Source organism: Gobio gobio (genome assembly GCF_949357685.1).
Source record: "Gobio gobio genome assembly, chromosome: 1".
NCBI classification, from domain to species: Eukaryota; Metazoa; Chordata; class Actinopteri; order Cypriniformes; family Gobionidae; genus Gobio; species Gobio gobio.
The window spans coordinates 24,020,978-24,038,237 of NC_137097.1; the positions used below are offsets into that span (position 1 = coordinate 24,020,978).

At 36.9% G+C, this 17,260-nt stretch overlaps 1 protein-coding gene across 1 annotated transcript; it reads left to right on the top strand.

Annotated features, from left to right (window-relative positions):
• The first annotated feature begins 11,340 nt into the window (after positions 1-11,340).
• LOC307130603 (serum amyloid A-5 protein-like) lies at positions 11,341-14,547 on the top strand. Its single transcript, XM_079823672.1, has 4 exons — positions 11,341-11,402; positions 11,567-11,664; positions 11,763-11,901; positions 12,087-14,547. The coding sequence occupies exons 1-4, from the start codon at positions 11,377-11,379 to the stop codon at positions 12,223-12,225; spliced, it is 402 nt and encodes a 133-aa protein (XP_079679798.1). The 5' UTR covers positions 11,341-11,376; the 3' UTR covers positions 12,226-14,547.
• The last annotated feature ends 2,713 nt before the right edge of the window (positions 14,548-17,260 follow it).

Genomic DNA, 17,260 nt, shown 5'->3' on the forward strand with positions numbered 1-17,260 from the left:
CTTGTACACGTCTTGTACATGGCCATGACCTCGCACGGGATTGGACGAGGGCGAGAAGCTCGTCGGGCTCCTCCAATCACATGCGAGGTCATTGTTATAAGGTATATCTCACGAGACGTGCTCGCATACCTATGAGCAAGCGGCGTGCATATGAAACTCTGTGTGATATCAACACGGTGTGCTGTCACCTCGACCTCGGCGCTTCTGTGAACATTGCAACACTGAACTGTGTCATACACAGTATTTTGACCACAGAAAGCGCTATTTCAAAAATGGAGTTTGGGAGAAAAAAAAAATTGGATTTATCCACCACACTATGCAGTATTTGAGCTCTAGGAAACTGTGATGTAATTGCACAATTATGGAAAGCCATAAAATGTTGTTTGGTGTTATTTGCATAGAACGCACATTTTGAGCCTGATTAAAACTCAGTTAAAACAATTAACATTTTTGAAATAAATAATTTTGTGTGTATTTTTTTTTACATAACATTGGTTATTGCTAATGACATACAGAGTAATTAATCTACACTGTTAGCCCGGACAAGTTGAATCTACTTAAAAAATTGGAGCAAACTGGTTGCCCTAAAAATTTAGTAATGTGAACTAAAACAAGTACATTTAACTTAAAATGTTTTAGTTAAAAAAATTCAGAACCTAGATAAAACTCCCCCTGCTGCTGCTCTGATTTGCATTTGTGTAGCTCACAGCATCTTCATTTACATGATAAAGCCTCCCCTAGAATTAAGGGGAGGGGGGGTCATGGGGGGCCAACTGCCAAGCAAGGCCCACGTCAATTTCCGACAATTTCCGGCAGTTTTCGGTGTTGCCTGCAAATTGCCGTGCACAGTCGTAAACCTGAAGTTTCACGGCAATCTACAGTGCCACATACTGACGAAAATCCCACTTTTTATGCAGTGTACGGTCCTTTTGGTCATCTAAACCACGCTCGCAGAGGAGGCTCTCACGGACTGTTGATCACAGTGTGTTAACCAACCTGGCCAGATCGGTTGGCTACGACTCTGGTAAAAACAATCTCTCCTTTGGATTACTTAATACACAATCACTTTCCTCTAAAGGACCTCTGGTGTACGATCTGCTGTCTGACCGGAAGTTTGACTTTCTCTCTCTAACTGAGACATGGCAGAAACCAGATGACTTTTTTCATCTAAACCAGTCTGTTCCCCCAGGATATAGTTATGTTAGTAAATCACGTGATACGGGACGTGGAGGGGGAGTGGCAATACTTTATAAGGAGAAATTGAAAGTATCTCAACTAACATTGCCTACATATTCTTCTTTTGAATCAATTGCCTTAGAGGAACTTTATGTAGGATTGTGGCCAAAACTGGTACTGCAATCACTTTCAAATGACTGTAGAGCGGTGTATCCCTCTCCCCCTCCCCCTGGCTCGAGGTTGCCAGATAGGCTGCAGCAGAGCCGTTGAAAATTATTATATGGCTATAATATAATTATTTTATTATATTATATTATTATATGGCTCTGGGCTGCAGGATCCAGCAGGAACGTAGGCTGCTACACTTGCTTCCAATGGCAAGTGACGAGTCCTACACAGCAAGTTTTTTTTTCTTCTGTTAATGTTTATGCTTCATGAGAGATGTTTTGTGAAGTAATTATGTATTGCAAAATTTTACTAATGGCAATTAGCCAAATATAATCGTAAATATGAACGCTCGTATGTGACAGTACATTGTTAGAACAGTAAGTTAGCTGTTAGTCTAACTTGTAACGGTATCTGTCATTAACGTAAGTAAGTTACAAGCACAAGCCTAAGTCACTATGTGTCATACAGGTCAACTTGCAGCATGTTTTGTCCACTATATATGCGAAGAACGAATGATGAATCATTTTTACCGAGGTAACGTTAGGCTACTCTCAAATACGTTTTCACATTGCCATAATGGGCGTGCTAATGTTGTTTTCCTCAGCGTCCCAGCATAATGACAGAGAAACGGGCTCTGATAATGCATTACTAATGTTAGCAATGACGACTCGCCGTTTTTATTTACCAAACAATTCCTTAACGTTACCTTTTCAATTCAATGACCCACCTCCTCCATCTGCGCTAACCTAACGTTACTTTGCACGAACATGCATAACTTTGTTCGACTGTCATGAATATTTGAAATGTCCATTTCAAAGACATAGTTAGCCAGATGAACCTTACCTGTCTGTCCAGGAGGAAATTAGCAACGTTGACGTCTGTCTTCAAATATTTCTCAGTTTTCAGCCGTCTCCATCTTTCAAAGGCATCTCCTATACAAATCCTTGTTTTATTTTGCGACGTTTTTCTGATTCATAACGAGGTCTTTTAGGTTTCGTAAAAGACATTTTTTATCCAAAACGTTTGTAGCTGCAGCTGTGGTAACTAGAGCAGAGCTGGCATCCCCGATGCCGAAACACTACTGACTTCGTGATTGGTAGACAGGTGGAGGGTGGCGCTTCAGGCCAAAACACAACATGTCAACATCAACATCAGTTGAGGGCTGCAACTTCACTTTTAAATGACAATATCCTGGCCGGACAACTGTTGTCAGTGATATAAGTATTTGAAATTAACATGATTTCTTAATGTCTAGTGACATATCAGGGCCATTTTATGATTAATTGAGATACATTTCTTACATACAGTTCCTGTAAAAATGAATGGGGCGATTCCTACCATCCTCACAACTATTTACCGTCCTCCCAAAAGTAATAATGCCTTTTTAACTGAACTGTCTGAACTCCTGACTTATCTGTTGTAGTGGGAATTCTGGCATTTATCCCAGTTCCTGATTAACCCTTAAAATACAATTATGCAGATAAGCAGTCTTTTGCTGTCAGGTCAGAATTAGGCCTAGACCTACACTAGCTTGTTTTCTCATACCAGTAATCTAGTGATATGAACCCATTCTCCCTTTATGAACAATACAAAATCAATACACAGTCAATAACCATTCCACTAAAATCATGCTTACCCTCCAGCAGATTTTTTCATCGAAGGATGGTTGACTTTGGGCCTTGTATGATGTAATAAAATGCTCTGTCTATTCTTTAAAGAACTGTCTTTATAAGCTGAAGCAAAAACTGAAAAAAATACTTTTTCTTTATAAAATTAAAATGTATTTATACAAAATATAAAAAGTACTGGTTAAACAATGATCAAAAATTAATTAGCAAAATAACAAAGGTTACAGGTTATAATACTTTTACAGTAACCTGTAAAGGTTACAGGTTATAATACTTCAGCTTATCCAATCTCAGACAATCATGTATGAGTGGACCAATACAGAGGCTAAAATGCCTTGCAAGCAGTTCCAAGCAATAGATGTAAAAAATAACTTGTTCTCGTCCGAGCAATTCAAGTTAAAATGATACTGCAGAACAATTCAAACAAAACAATTCACAGAGAAAATAATTTCTCAACGATGGTACATCAATCAAACAAAATAAGAAAAGAATGCACAATGAGAAGCAAAAATACAGTGGTATATATACAGAGTTGTTTACGTGTTTAGCAGTTTGGGTTTTTCCAGAGAGGAAATCGGATTTGTCCAAAAAGGAACTCAAGTGAGTTGGTAGTCTGTCAGCTGACAGTTAACCCTCGAACAGATAATGCTGGCTTTTGCAGTTTTTTCCATGTATTGGCATTTTTCCGTCCTTTTCGTCCTTTTAGCTTAGGGTCTTGCCTCATGTGTGTGTGTGTGTGTGTGTGTGTTGTGACGTGTCCACCCAGAGGAATCAGCGTCGCCCTGGCAACAACGCACCTGCACGTCATCACCATGGGCTGATCGGTCACAGCTGCACCTCATCAGCCCGGAGGCATATAAGCAGCTACGGCTGAGCAGAGAGGGAGACTCTGGTCTCGAGCTGAATGTACTGCTGGACTAACCTCTCTCTTTGTTCTCCTAGAAAGCAGCGAGTGACCGACAGCCCACTTCACTGGAGCACGTTTGGGACACCCACTTTCACCAGGATCGAGCACCACACGGGACGAGGACTCACCAGCCATCACACACCGGCTCACGAACTGTTTTCACGTTTATCACGAGCACTGTAAATAAAACCCACCCTCCGGGGCCTTTTCACTCAACCTGCCTTGTCGTGTGATTCCTCACCCCGTGACAGTGTGTATACATCCGGAAGTGTTTTTAAGTTCACCAATACTCATATAATAACTTTCCCTTACACTGTGTTCCATGTCTCCAAATGTTATTATGCTGGGTGATTTTAACATTCATGTAGATAATGTCAGTAATGCATTTACAAGTGAATTTTTATCATGTTTGGATTGCTTTTGTATACAGCAATTTAACACTCTGCCCACTCATACTAAGGGGCATACTCTTGATCTTGTTTGCTGTTCAGGTATAACACCATATAATTGTACTGTTTCTGAACTGTCCATATCAGATTACTTGCTAGTGTCTTTTTATGCCCAACTGGCAGTTTTTAAGGTAAACCCGTGTCTGATCACATTTAGGAATATTAAGAACATTGATGTGCCTACTCTTGCTGATGAACTTGCCATCTTCTCCAGTAAATCTGATTTCTCTACTGTTGATGATCTGGTTTAATATTACAACTAGAGGTGTAAAGTTTGTAAACAAACTTTGAAGTTGGCTTGAGCAAAGCTGAAACATAATTATTTGTTGCATAATTATTGGTTGCTAGGGCGTGGCAAGGAAGAGTTTACAGAAAGTGGTACAGAAAAACTCAGGTAAATATACGGAAATATCCGTTTTAAGGTTCAAAACACAAACTTTATTATTTATTTAAACTTTATAAAACATGATACATGGCACCCTGATTTTTTGCTGACTTACAAGGACGTGTGTCCTAGAAGACAAAAACCAGGATTATGAGGACAAATGGTTTACAAGGACTGTGATGTCACAATGACATCACATTTCATTAGCATATACAACGAAACATGACTACACACTGCACTGCAAAGACAGATGGGTTTACTGGGACTGTGAGATGTCTTTGACATGAACGTTAATTATCACTACACAAAAACGAAGCCAGAAAAGTTTGTACTCTGATATCACCCATGAAACCAAAATGGGCCTTTAGCTTTAAGGTTAATTGTTTGGATTATATTATATATGCTGGGTTCAGTCCTTTTTGTTGGGTGGTTTTCACTCTGACAACTAGGTTTTGGGTCACTCAGTGCCGAGTTAGCAGCTGGGTTACTCTCACTGACAGTAGTAATAGTGCTCCCTGTCACAAACATGTCCAGCTAATGGGTCACATAACCCATCCACTATCAAATCTTTACAGAGAGAAAAGAGAAGACTGCACCCATATCAACATCACCGAGTGTAGTGTCATGACGCATGCCTTATACAGCTGCCACACTTTTTGTTTGTATGTATGTATGTATGTATGTATGTATGTATGTATGTATGTATGTATGTATGTATGTAATATTGGCAGCAGTAACATTGCAAACCTTTGCATTCTACTTGTTAAGTTTGTTGTAATATTAAGATGTATAAAGCACTATAGAAATAAAGATAACTTGATCTGATTTGAGATTAATTTTCACATCCTATGGGTCTAACTTTACAATCAAGCTGTTCCCACATAATCTACATAGGATTTATGGGGTAGCTGCGTTTTCAAATACAGTATTTTTTCCCCTTCTTCTGTAAATCAAGATTAACCATATCTATTTACTAGACATTTTCATCAATGTTTCCAAAACTGAATTAAATACCTCCTCATTATAGTAATTCCTAATTTGATTACCTAATGTCCGAACCACTCGTAAAAGCTTTTGTGTGTCTATATGTGGTGTGAAACTTTGGAACAGTTTGAATATACACTGCAAACAATGCCAAAATATCAATATATTCAAGATGCAATACAAACATAAGGTCTGGTCACAATATATATTAGAGATTGTCTTAACATGATCTCAATATTCCATCCTGCAGTGCTGGTTTGTGCTTGTCATTGTTCATTTTTTTTTTATTTATCTTTTTTTACCATTGTTGGTATGTGCTGTCCATTACCAGTGTTGGTATTTGTAAAATGTCCTTACCTTTGCTGGTATCTTATAGTTATTATTGCAATCTAATTATTAAGTTAGCAAAGATAAAACAGTTACTTATCGTCCTCAAGTGTAATGATATGAAGTAATGGTCCAATGAAAACAAAAAGGAAGCTTATTATGTTATGTTATATGATTTATGAGAAATGGGGGTGGGATTAAAAAAGTTTTCTTCTTCCCACTCCTTTTTGGGCAAACGGGAAAATAACTTTGCACATTACATGCAAGTTTTTTTTTGTGTGTTTTTTTTTATTTATTTTTATTTTATTTTGTGGATTAACCGCACAAACTGTCAAAAAAAAGATGTTAATTAGGTTTCTTTGTATTAAAATGTTCACTTGCCCAAAATATATAAATAAATGTGGCTTTAAACCAAAATTTGCTTAAAATTAGCATGGTAACGTTATGTGTTTTGTCTCTTGTGGTTAACTGTGATGGCCAACTTATTCAAAATGTCCTCTGTTTTTCTTACTTTTATTGGCATTACATTCATTCATGATTTATTTAGCAGGTTGCAAGACATATTTTGAGACTTTGCTGAGGAAGTATTCTTTGGGTCAGTCTGAAAAGGCCCAGAAAATAAACACTATGAAGAACATCACAAAGAACCGTCAAAGAAAGAGACGGGTAAGTTAAGAAAACGGTTCATTTTAATGTATGTTTATAATGCTCTTTGTTCTTTTTACTTGGTTATATTGTTTACTTGGAATATTTACATGTTTTATATACTTTTTTTTGGTGCTAATTTATTGTTCTCCTTTTATATTGTTTACTTTGTATATTTATTCCTTTTTTTTAGATGTTCCTTTTTATGTACACTGTGTATTTTATTCCTTTACATGTCATTTATCAATTCATTTTAATGTATGTTTATAATGTTCTTTGGACTGTTTATATTTTTATATTTGTTCCTTTACATTTTCATCCCTTTTAAATACATTTTGTTCACTTGTTTTTGTTTCCCCCATTCTGTTTTAATGTTTGTTTATAATGCTCTTAGGAATGGTTTATATATCTTTTAAATAAATATTTCAGACTTTCTCAAATTGTTTTGTGTGTTTTTCTTTTGGGGGGAGGGGATATATATTATATATGCAAAATCTGCATAGCTGGCCTATAACCAATCAAGTCACTATGCTACAAAATGTCACTTACCCTTTTACTTCACTTAACTTCAGCAGCTCCATCTGAGTTGTATACAGTACATGTTGTAGCTTCCTGACATTCTCTCTTAGACACTCCTTTAGGTCCAGCTCTTAAGGCTGATTGGTCTAGAGTAAGTTAGGGGACGTCCCTGGTCTCTCAGTCTCTCTCTCCGGTTATTTTCCGTGGCTGGCTAACATCTCCTTTTACTGACTGAGTAAATAGCAATGTGCAGTTTAACTTTTGGTTTCACTTTCAAAAACAGCAACTACAACATGTTTTAGCAGACATAAGAAACTTGGAGTCTTCCCAGATTGTGTAACCACATTATTAGCCTGTAGTGTTTTTTTCCTCTCTAAATTCCCAACACTAACTGACTTTCTCCTGGGTATCAGATATCATGAAAATAATGGGGGAATTATGTTTATCGTGAATTAATCAGCAGTGCACCACACTAACGATGCAAAGATTAAAGTTCAATGTCCAGGAAGCTCTTTTATTCAAAAATACCCACACAATAGTGAAACACTATTTAACAGCCAGGTAACATAGATCAGCAGTTTAAAACATTAAATTTGTAAGCACATAACACAAGAACAGTTATCTTTAAATACAAACAAAACTTTATTGATTACTCTAACATGTAAAACTAATATCTAACACAAACACACGCGCACACACACACAATCACACGCGTTGCAGAAAGGAAGAAAGTGAAGGAATGAGTTTTAAGAGAGACAAATGATCAAATCCCAAATTTATAGCAATATATGCATTTAAAACACATGACCTGAATAAATCCATCAATCATCAACTTAATCCTCATATCATTGCTTAGGTGGGGTTATTAAATTTGATATCAATGCACCAGTTCAGTTTAGAATCTGGAGGTATTACTTGCGTTTGTAGCTCGTATCTTTGCTCTGGGATTCCTGTGGGGTTCGATGATTCGCGGTCTTGTTGGACGTCTTGGGAAGCCAATCACGTGGCATGTTGGCTGCTAGATGGAAAGTATCGTGGGTGTTTTGAAGTTGAACCGCACTTGCTGTAGATTCGGCGAGAGACACTTTGCGGCGAAACTTAACTTAGAACACAAGACTCAATGGAAAGAAAATAAACTTAAGTAACAGAAAGGAAAGTGAGAGGAGAGTTCTAGGTGGCTTAAATGAAATCGTTAACCCATTGTCTTGCTCTGCCACGATCGTCGGATCGTCTAACTCTCTTTTAGACTGACTTGAACACTCTTGAACTGATTTTCTTCTAATTTCAACTGATTTCATTGTTCGTGTTCTGGGATTATGCACTCAAATTTGTTTGCCCAGGCTCTTGGATGGATTCTGACAAATCAGGGATGGTTCAGGGTTGAGTGTTCTCACACCCCTCCCATAAATTACCTGTTATCTCATGTCTCCTAACTTCCCGCTCTTAAGCAGAGTATTATTAGACATGATTTCAAAAAATGGCTTAGGCAATTATGCTATGAGGCTAACAATATGGTAGGCTAATGTATGTGTGTATATATAAACAACCCGCACTAGACGAGGTTGCCCTTAGCTGCAGAAAACTCTTGATGTCTGTATGTAAATGGACTTCTTGCAAGAATAGAACTCAAGAAAAACTTTGTTTATTGCAAACTCACCACAAATAACTGAATATTAAAATGCCCATACAAGTACAAACAAAAAACTTAGTTGTAAACTAGTTGTGACCTCAAAGTTTCCAAATGTTACACTTAACTCTTTTCCCGCCATTGACGCGTTAACTCATCATTTATGAGACCACGTTTCTCTGCCAATGACGAGTTTGTATGGTTTTTCATGTTTTTACAGTTATATACGGTGGCCCAGTAGTGCACAACACAACTAAATTTAAAAAGCATAAATAAGTTCACAACACAACGAAATAAATCCACAACACAACGGAATGAAACCACAACACAACGAAATCAAGCCACAACACAAAGAAAAATCCACAACACAACGGAAATGCTCCCGACCACTAGGGGACTCTCGGAGTGCGGTAAAGTTAGTTTTCCTTGCATTGTTCTATATAGATTCGCCAATCTTACAAATATTTAAACACTACGATCAGTTTTAAGTGTGCAGTTGTATATCGACATGAAATATCAATTAAAAATCACCTACGTGCATAATAGCTGCATATTTATACTCGAGAACGCTTTGACCCGCTGCCACGGCGCTAAGGGAGTGTCTGCCAATTCCACAAAGTTGAAACATAATTTGTATGAATTAAATTAACTTTTTTTTTTAGTTTTCAAATTCCAATGTTGTGTTGTGCATTATTAAGTCAATTTTACCAATACAATCAAGCTGTGAAATTTTAACATGTCTGTTTTTAAATGTTAAAAGCAATTTTAATTCAAACAAATTATACGTTTCAACCAATTGGTGGAATTGGTAGACGTTCCCTACTTCCCTTAGCGCCGTGGTATTGGGTCAAAGCATTCTCGAGCATAAATATGCAGCTATAATGCATGTAGGTGATTTTAAATTAATATTTCATATAGATAAACAATGGTTAGCCTACATACTGTTAAAACTAATTGTGGTATTGATTTCTTTGTAAGATTGCAGACTCTATAGAACAGTGGCAACTTTACAGCGCTCTGAGTGCCCCTGAGTGGTTGGGAGCATTTTCGTTGTGTTGTGGCTTGATTTCGTTGTGTTGTGGCTTGTTTCCGTTGTGTTGTGGCTTGTTTCCATTGTGTTGTGGCTTGATTTATTTGTGTTGTGGCTTTTTCGTTGAGTTGTGGCTTGATTTCGTTGTGTTGTGGCTTGGTTTCGTTGTGTTGTGGCTTGTTTCCGTTGTGTTGTGGCTTGATTTATTTGTGTTGTGGCTTTTTCGTTGTGTTGTGGCTTGTTTTCGTTGTGTTGTGAACTTATGTTTGCTTTTTATATTTAGTTGTGTTGTGCACTACTGAGCCACTGTAGTTATACGGTAGGGGGTGCTAATACGCATCTCCTGAACAAAACTGCCTAATGTTACTGAATGAATTGTGGACCCAGAACAAGCTCTAGGACTGTAAAGCTTTGGGGGTGTTGATGGACTCGATCTACTGCATCTGTGTTTGATCATCGTTCTGAATCTGATCTGAACGTGATTTTCTCAGCTTTTTGTTCAAAATGTTTATTTTTTATTTTTATGAAACTAACCCATATTTAAGTGTTGATAAATAAAAGTAATGCATGAAGCTAGAATACAATTATTATTATAATTTGTTAAAAGCAGAGGGCCTGCTCTTTCTTTATATATATATTGCATGCTCAGATATTCATACAACAAAATATTCTATGGGTCCTTACATTTTTGTGAAAATAATCAAAAACCCTGGCTGGCAACTTTTTTTTTTTTTTAAAGATGGCGGGGAAAGAGTTAAAAGCAGAGGGTCTGTTCTTTCTTTTGATATAATGTATGTTCAAGAAGTCATAATAAAATTATTTGCATGAATTTTACAAATCTGTCAGAAAACTATATACTATAAGTCTGTATTTATAATATTTATATTACATTTAATTACAAGCGTATAGATATTATTGGTTAAATTATTATTGATTTGGATTAAAACTCCTTTTACTTTTTAATTACTTTTTATAAGCTAAAAATGCTATTTTATACCACAAAACCAATTAATTTCTGCCATACTAAACTTCCTTTGCATGTATTTAATTATTTTTATTATTATTAATAATTATTATTATAACAACTTAGTTTAAACATTAACATTTGTATGGTTTCATTTTGTATTGTACATCTAAGTAACTATAAAGGTTGCAACATTTGTAGTGTAAATATTTCTTACAATTTTATACCACAAAAATGTCCTTTCTGCTATACTACACTTCTTATTCATGTTTGAATTATTATTTATGAAGAAGAAGAAGAGGAAGAATTAGATTTTTATGGTTTAGTTTTGTATTGAACATTTTTTTGGGTTTCATTTTGTTTTGTACATTTTTGGTTTCATTTTGTTTTGTACATTTTTGGTTTCATTTTGAATTGTAAATTTTTTGGTTTCATTTTATATTGTACATCTCAGTATGAAGATTACAACATTTGGGATTTCCCAACTGCGATGTCACAGTTGGGGAAGATCCAAGTCCAGCCCAATCCAAGGTTTATAAAATGTATCTAGCTGGATGAAGACCTGATATGACTGAACTGAGCAAACCAGAGAGGTAAGAGACTGACTAAACTCACCTCTATATTATTGCAAATCTAACTGCAGTCTGTCTATGTACAGGGATCACACTTTACCTTTGGAGATCTTATTGAGTGCATGATAAGTTCCTTTGAATAAAAGCATTTTCCAAGGATTGTCCAAATATGTTTATGTGTTCAGCTCTGCAATTATGAAGCTTATTCTTGCTGTGCTGGTGGTGGTTTTGGTGGTTGATGCCCAGGCGCAGTGGTACAACTTCCCAGGACAAGCCATTGGAGGTTACTTATTTTTCCTTTTTACTTCCATTGAACTTGAGATATGCAGTAAGTTGAGTCAAATAGTAGGCATATTGAACCATTTTCACCGTTTCTTGTAGGTGCAAAGGACATGTGGCGTGCCTACGAGGATTTGCAGGAGTCCAACTGGATAGGCGCAGACAAGTATTTCCATTCACGTGGGAACTATGAGGCTGCAAAAAGGGGCCCAGGAGGCAAGTGGGCAGCCGAAATAATCAGGTACGGACAAAATCATACTTACTGTGGCAGATTTGATTATTCTATTCCTGATAAGCACTTAAATTGAGCACAAATTACTTCTCCCTCACACTCTACAATGAAACAGTAGCTCTTTGTGATATTAAAATGGATGTTCAAATGATTTTGGGGAATTTCGAATCATAATGTGTTAATAATGTTTGCAGTGAGGCAAGAGAGGCTCTGCAGATCCTCAGTAACAGCGGCAACTCTGATACTGAAGCTGACCAGGAGGCCAATCGCTGGGGGCGTGGCGGTGGAAACCCCAACCACTACAGACCAAAAGGCCTTCCCGATAAGTACTGAAAACCATCAGTACTGAAAACAGAAAAGGTCTGAAAATCGTCAGTGCCTCCAGGATTTACCTTTTTTTTTTTTTTGCTCCAAAATTGCTTGATAAAATTTTGCATAACAAATATATAACCAACACTAGCCAGGCTTCCAGCTAATAATTGTTTTGTGAAAAAAGGTTTAGCGTATCAAAATGTTGACCGATATAGCTGATGGAAATGCCAGTTATCGATCATCTTTTGCAAATGTCGACTTTTTCCGTTTAACTTTAGCGTATAAATCCTATGTCGATACTTCAAATGTTGCGAAAAAACCCGTTTGGAAACACTTTTTGTCGAGAAAAGGGGCTTTAAAGTGCCCCTATTATGGATTTTTGAAATGTAATGTAGCTGTGTGTGAATGTAAACAGTCTGCAAAGTTGTAAGGCTTAAAGTGCATAAATAAAATAATTTTATCTCAAAAGAAAGAGTCAACTCTGAACCGCGTAAACGAGTTGTTTGGACTTCAAATCTATTTTTCACGAATTTCACACGTCACAACTACATTTGCATAATGCCTGCCTACATTCTGCGTGGACAGGACATCTTGCTATAGCTTGTTTGTGTGGATAACATTTCGCCAAGACGCTGTGCTCTCCGGTGTGAAAGTAAATTCTGTTTATTTTCACTTCCAAATGATGAGGCTGTGAAGAATCAGTGGTTAAAATGCATCTTTCCCACGATACCACAGCAGTATAATCCTTTTGCTATGTTCCCTCATTTTACTGACGAATGCTTCTCCAATCTCAACAAGTGCAACACGGGATTCGCAAAACACTTGCTCCTGAAAGATGCGTCAATACTTTATTTGGACCAGCTGCTCCTCAGAATCACAATCTGTAAGTATGATTAAATATTAATGTATATATTTCCTACCAGGTGTACAAAATATGAGAGTTTTGTTTTATAATGTGTACATTTTCAGCTAACTCATGTTATTACTGTCTTACTGAAATACTTCTGCTTATCATCTGAGGGCCACTGTTACCTAAAACTGTGTCTATTAATGCAGATACAGTATTTCTTACTACTTTGACTAAAGATAAAAGATAGCTTTGTTTTTAGCTTTGGAACAAAATACACACCAGAAGGATTTTATCATTTTTACAGACTCCAAATCATGTCTTCAAGCAATGGACACTTTAAAAGTTGTTCATCCTCTAGTAGTGGACTGCATCTTAACTAAAGTGGATTATTTACAGAATCAGTTCTTCAGTATTATCTTCTGCTCGGTTCCAGGCCATTTTGGACTTTCAGGAAATGAGCGAGCTGATGCAGCTGCAACGGAAGCTTTAATCAGGAATTAAATGAATGTCAATTCCTCCCTCAGACATCAGACCTATTATTAATCATTAAATATTACATAAGTGGCAAGAAGTGTGGGATACATGCAATAATAATATTTTTTTATTGCAAGAAAACATAATTAAAATAAGGCAATTCAAAATCAGATACAAACTCTAAATAACAACACAACTAGATAGAAAGGAAACAAAATCAAAGAGTAAGAAAAAAAGAGGATTGCAATTGAAGATGAAAAGTAAAGTCACTAACGCAATTCTTTCTTCCTTTTTTCTTTGCTTTGTCCTGTTTACAACAAGATGATGTTTAGGTTATAGTTAAATAAAGTACAGAATTGTTTATTATTGGTGTTGTTTTGCCTATTCTTATTTGAGTTTTGCTTTGCATTCAAAATATATAAAAAAAACGGTTTTGTAATGTTAGCAATATGTTAATTAGACCATTAGCATAAGCTGAACTGAAAGAAACATTGGAATAAAACAAAAACATTGTAGCAATATATCACATAATATTTTTCAGAAGATAGTTCAATCTGTAATTTAATTCTTCCATCAGAAATTTTCTTTCAATTACCACCACACTCAAAAAAAAACCTACTGGGTAAGTTGTTAGTCAATGAGATTGTTTGAGATGAGAGGGAATGCAAATATGTTTGCAAAATCGTTATTTTGTGTAAATTTATTTGGAAAATTTTAAATGAAACAAGACTGTAATATTGCATCCGATTTTAAATGGCATTTGGATAAGGGTGTTATACGATCTTCTGAACTGCAGGAGGCACTGTTTAAAAAAAAAAACGAGGGGTCTGAGAATGCGGGACTCTGTGTGCGGGACTGCAGCTGCAGGCTCCGATATTAGGTATTAAAGATATTCAAAATATCTTAATTCGTTTTTTTCTGAAGATGAACTGTTACCTTCAAGAAATTCTTCTCACCAGAGGATCTGAAGCTCACTTATTTTATGCATCAAAGAAATCGAATGCATTGGCGAGCCACCCAAAAAAGAATATCAATACAGTATTAAATATTTTGTCTTTTTGTACACCTCACCTAAGGTTGGTGACATTGCATCTGAGGAGGAGTAAGACATTATACCTGTAAGTTTTATACATATTAAACATAAACCAAAGTACTTTGCAACTACATCATACAGAATTAACTATTTACTCTTGTGCACTTTGCACATTGCGTCTGAGGAGGAGGAAGAACTAGAACGTGTGCAGGTGGACCCTGAGGAGGAGGAAGACATTGCACCTGTAAGCTTTACACATATATTAAACGTGAACCAAAGTACTTTGTGAATTTTGCAACCACATTATACAGTATTATACAGTAATAACTATGATTTTAACAACAGAAATGAATCTGCTGGACAATAACTTTATTCCAGAGCTGCTGTAAAGCCAAAACAATCTCTGTTAGTGTAATGTCCCATTATATCTGTAAAGCTGTTTTGAAACAATCTATATTGCAAAAACCGCAATATAAATGAAGATGACTTGACTTATCTATTAACTATATTTTCTTTTTGTACATCTCACCTGAGGTAGTTGTCTTGGTGTGTCCCTGGCTTTACCATACAAATTGTTTTTCGTGACCTGTGTTTTAATGGAGTCGTTACAGTTTTTTCATTTCTGTTTATCTGTCTGTTCATGTTGAGGTCATCAATGAAAGTGAGACATTGTCACAAGGCCATAATGTTTGTGCAGAAACTGTAAGCAGAGCATTGTAACCCTGCAGATAATCTTGGCTAGCAATATGTATTTCACTTCAAGGGTTAGTTCACCCAAAAATGAAAATTCTGTCATTAATTACTCACCCTCATGTCGTTGGACACCCGTAAGACCTCCGTTCATATTCGGAACACAAATGAAGATATTTTAGTTGAAAGCTGATGGCTGAGAAAGGCTTCACACAGGCCTCCATTGGCATTCAGTACATTGACACTTCCAAGATCCATGAAAGGCACTTAAAACGTCGTTACAAAGTCTATCTCACCACAGTGGCTCTACAATAATCATACAATGCGACGACAATAGTTTTTGTGCGCAAAAAAAAATCAAAATAACACCTTTATCCAACTTGTTCTCGACTTCCGTGTATGCCTCCACGACGCATGCGCGAGAATATGACGCAGATCCGGCGTTCGGACATATGACCCAGAAGCGATTTGTTTACGAGCAGAGGAAGACGCGCGTGTCTAAGCTGTTGGATTCTACATTGATCGTGCTTTAGGTCTCGGCGTAGTGCTCAAAATGGAGCTTAAGTGTGTATTTCATCGATTCCCGAACACCGGCGCTACGTCATATTCTCGCGCATGCGTCGTGGAGGCGCACACGGAAGACAAGAACAAATTGGATAAAGGTGTTATTTTGATTTTTTTTTGCGCACAAAAACTATTGTCGTCGCATTGTATGATTATTGTAGAGCCACTGTGGTGAGATAGACTTTGTAACGACGTTTTAAGTGCCTTTCATGGATCTTGGAAGTGTCAATGTACTGAATGCCAATGGAGGCCTGTGTGAAGCCTTTCTCAGCCATCAGCTTTCAACTTAAAATATCTTCATTTGTGTTCCGAATATGAACGGAGGTCTTACGGGTGTCCAACGACATGAGGGTGAGTAATTAATGACAGAATTTTCATTTTTGGGTGAACTAACCCTTTCACTATATAACTATAATCTACAACTATATATCTATTCCTTTCTATGGATACAATAAATTGGTGGAGCACTAACCAAAACAAGTTTTTCAATCACACACTGACAGTCAGTTTAAATATGTTGTTAATTATAGTCAAGTTTTGTGCCACTTAAATGATTGTATTATGCAGTTGGTTGTCTGTTTCTTTGCCACCCTGTTGGATTTGTACACATTCTATAACTGTTTAACAGGAGAGTATCCGGTTGTTAAGTCGGACGTCACACGTGGCGTTTTGCCGCTTCTGGGTCCAAGCGCTCCGCAGCGTCCAGTTCAAATAATGGCGGAACCAGTCAATTTATTTACGATCACCTCTTTCTTTAGTGAGGCACCCTTGGCGGTCAAAAGGGGTTTCAATTCTTTTAGTTCCAACAGAGTGGTTAGTGTAGCTCATCATTCAGGTGGCATAATTAAGGGAAGAGTCCAGGCATCAATGAAAAAGAAGGTTTACGAGGTTGAGGTGAGTTAGGTGTAAGCTTGCTAGCTAGTTGACAAAAGTTGATATTTCATGTTCTGGATGAGGTATTTCAAAAGAAAAAATGTACAGGACTGCTATAACTGTAGATGTTAACGAAGAGGGAAAGGTAAATATGTGACAGCCAGTTTTTAGAGGGTTAGTGAACTTAGGCTAGTCAATTTAGTAGTATAATCTGACAGTCCCGGGCTAGCTACATAAGTATTATGATAAACACAGCGCTGGCAGCGATGATTTTTATTTGTCACATGCACAGTTATATACAGAATATACAACCGGCAGTGAAATGTGAAATGTAAAATGTAGAAGCGTTAGGGTGAAGGTTCAATTGTTTTCAATACAGGTAGATGTTGAGGGTCAGACAGTCAGGTACAGCACATGCGAGTGCCCAATCGGCAGAGACAAGTGCCATCATATGGCAGCTTTAATGATTTGGGTAGAGAAAAATGTGCCCCGCACCGACGTTGAATGTGTGTGGAAGAAGGCCAACAATGAAATTGCATCCAAGAAAGTGTCTGAGATGACACCATCCACAA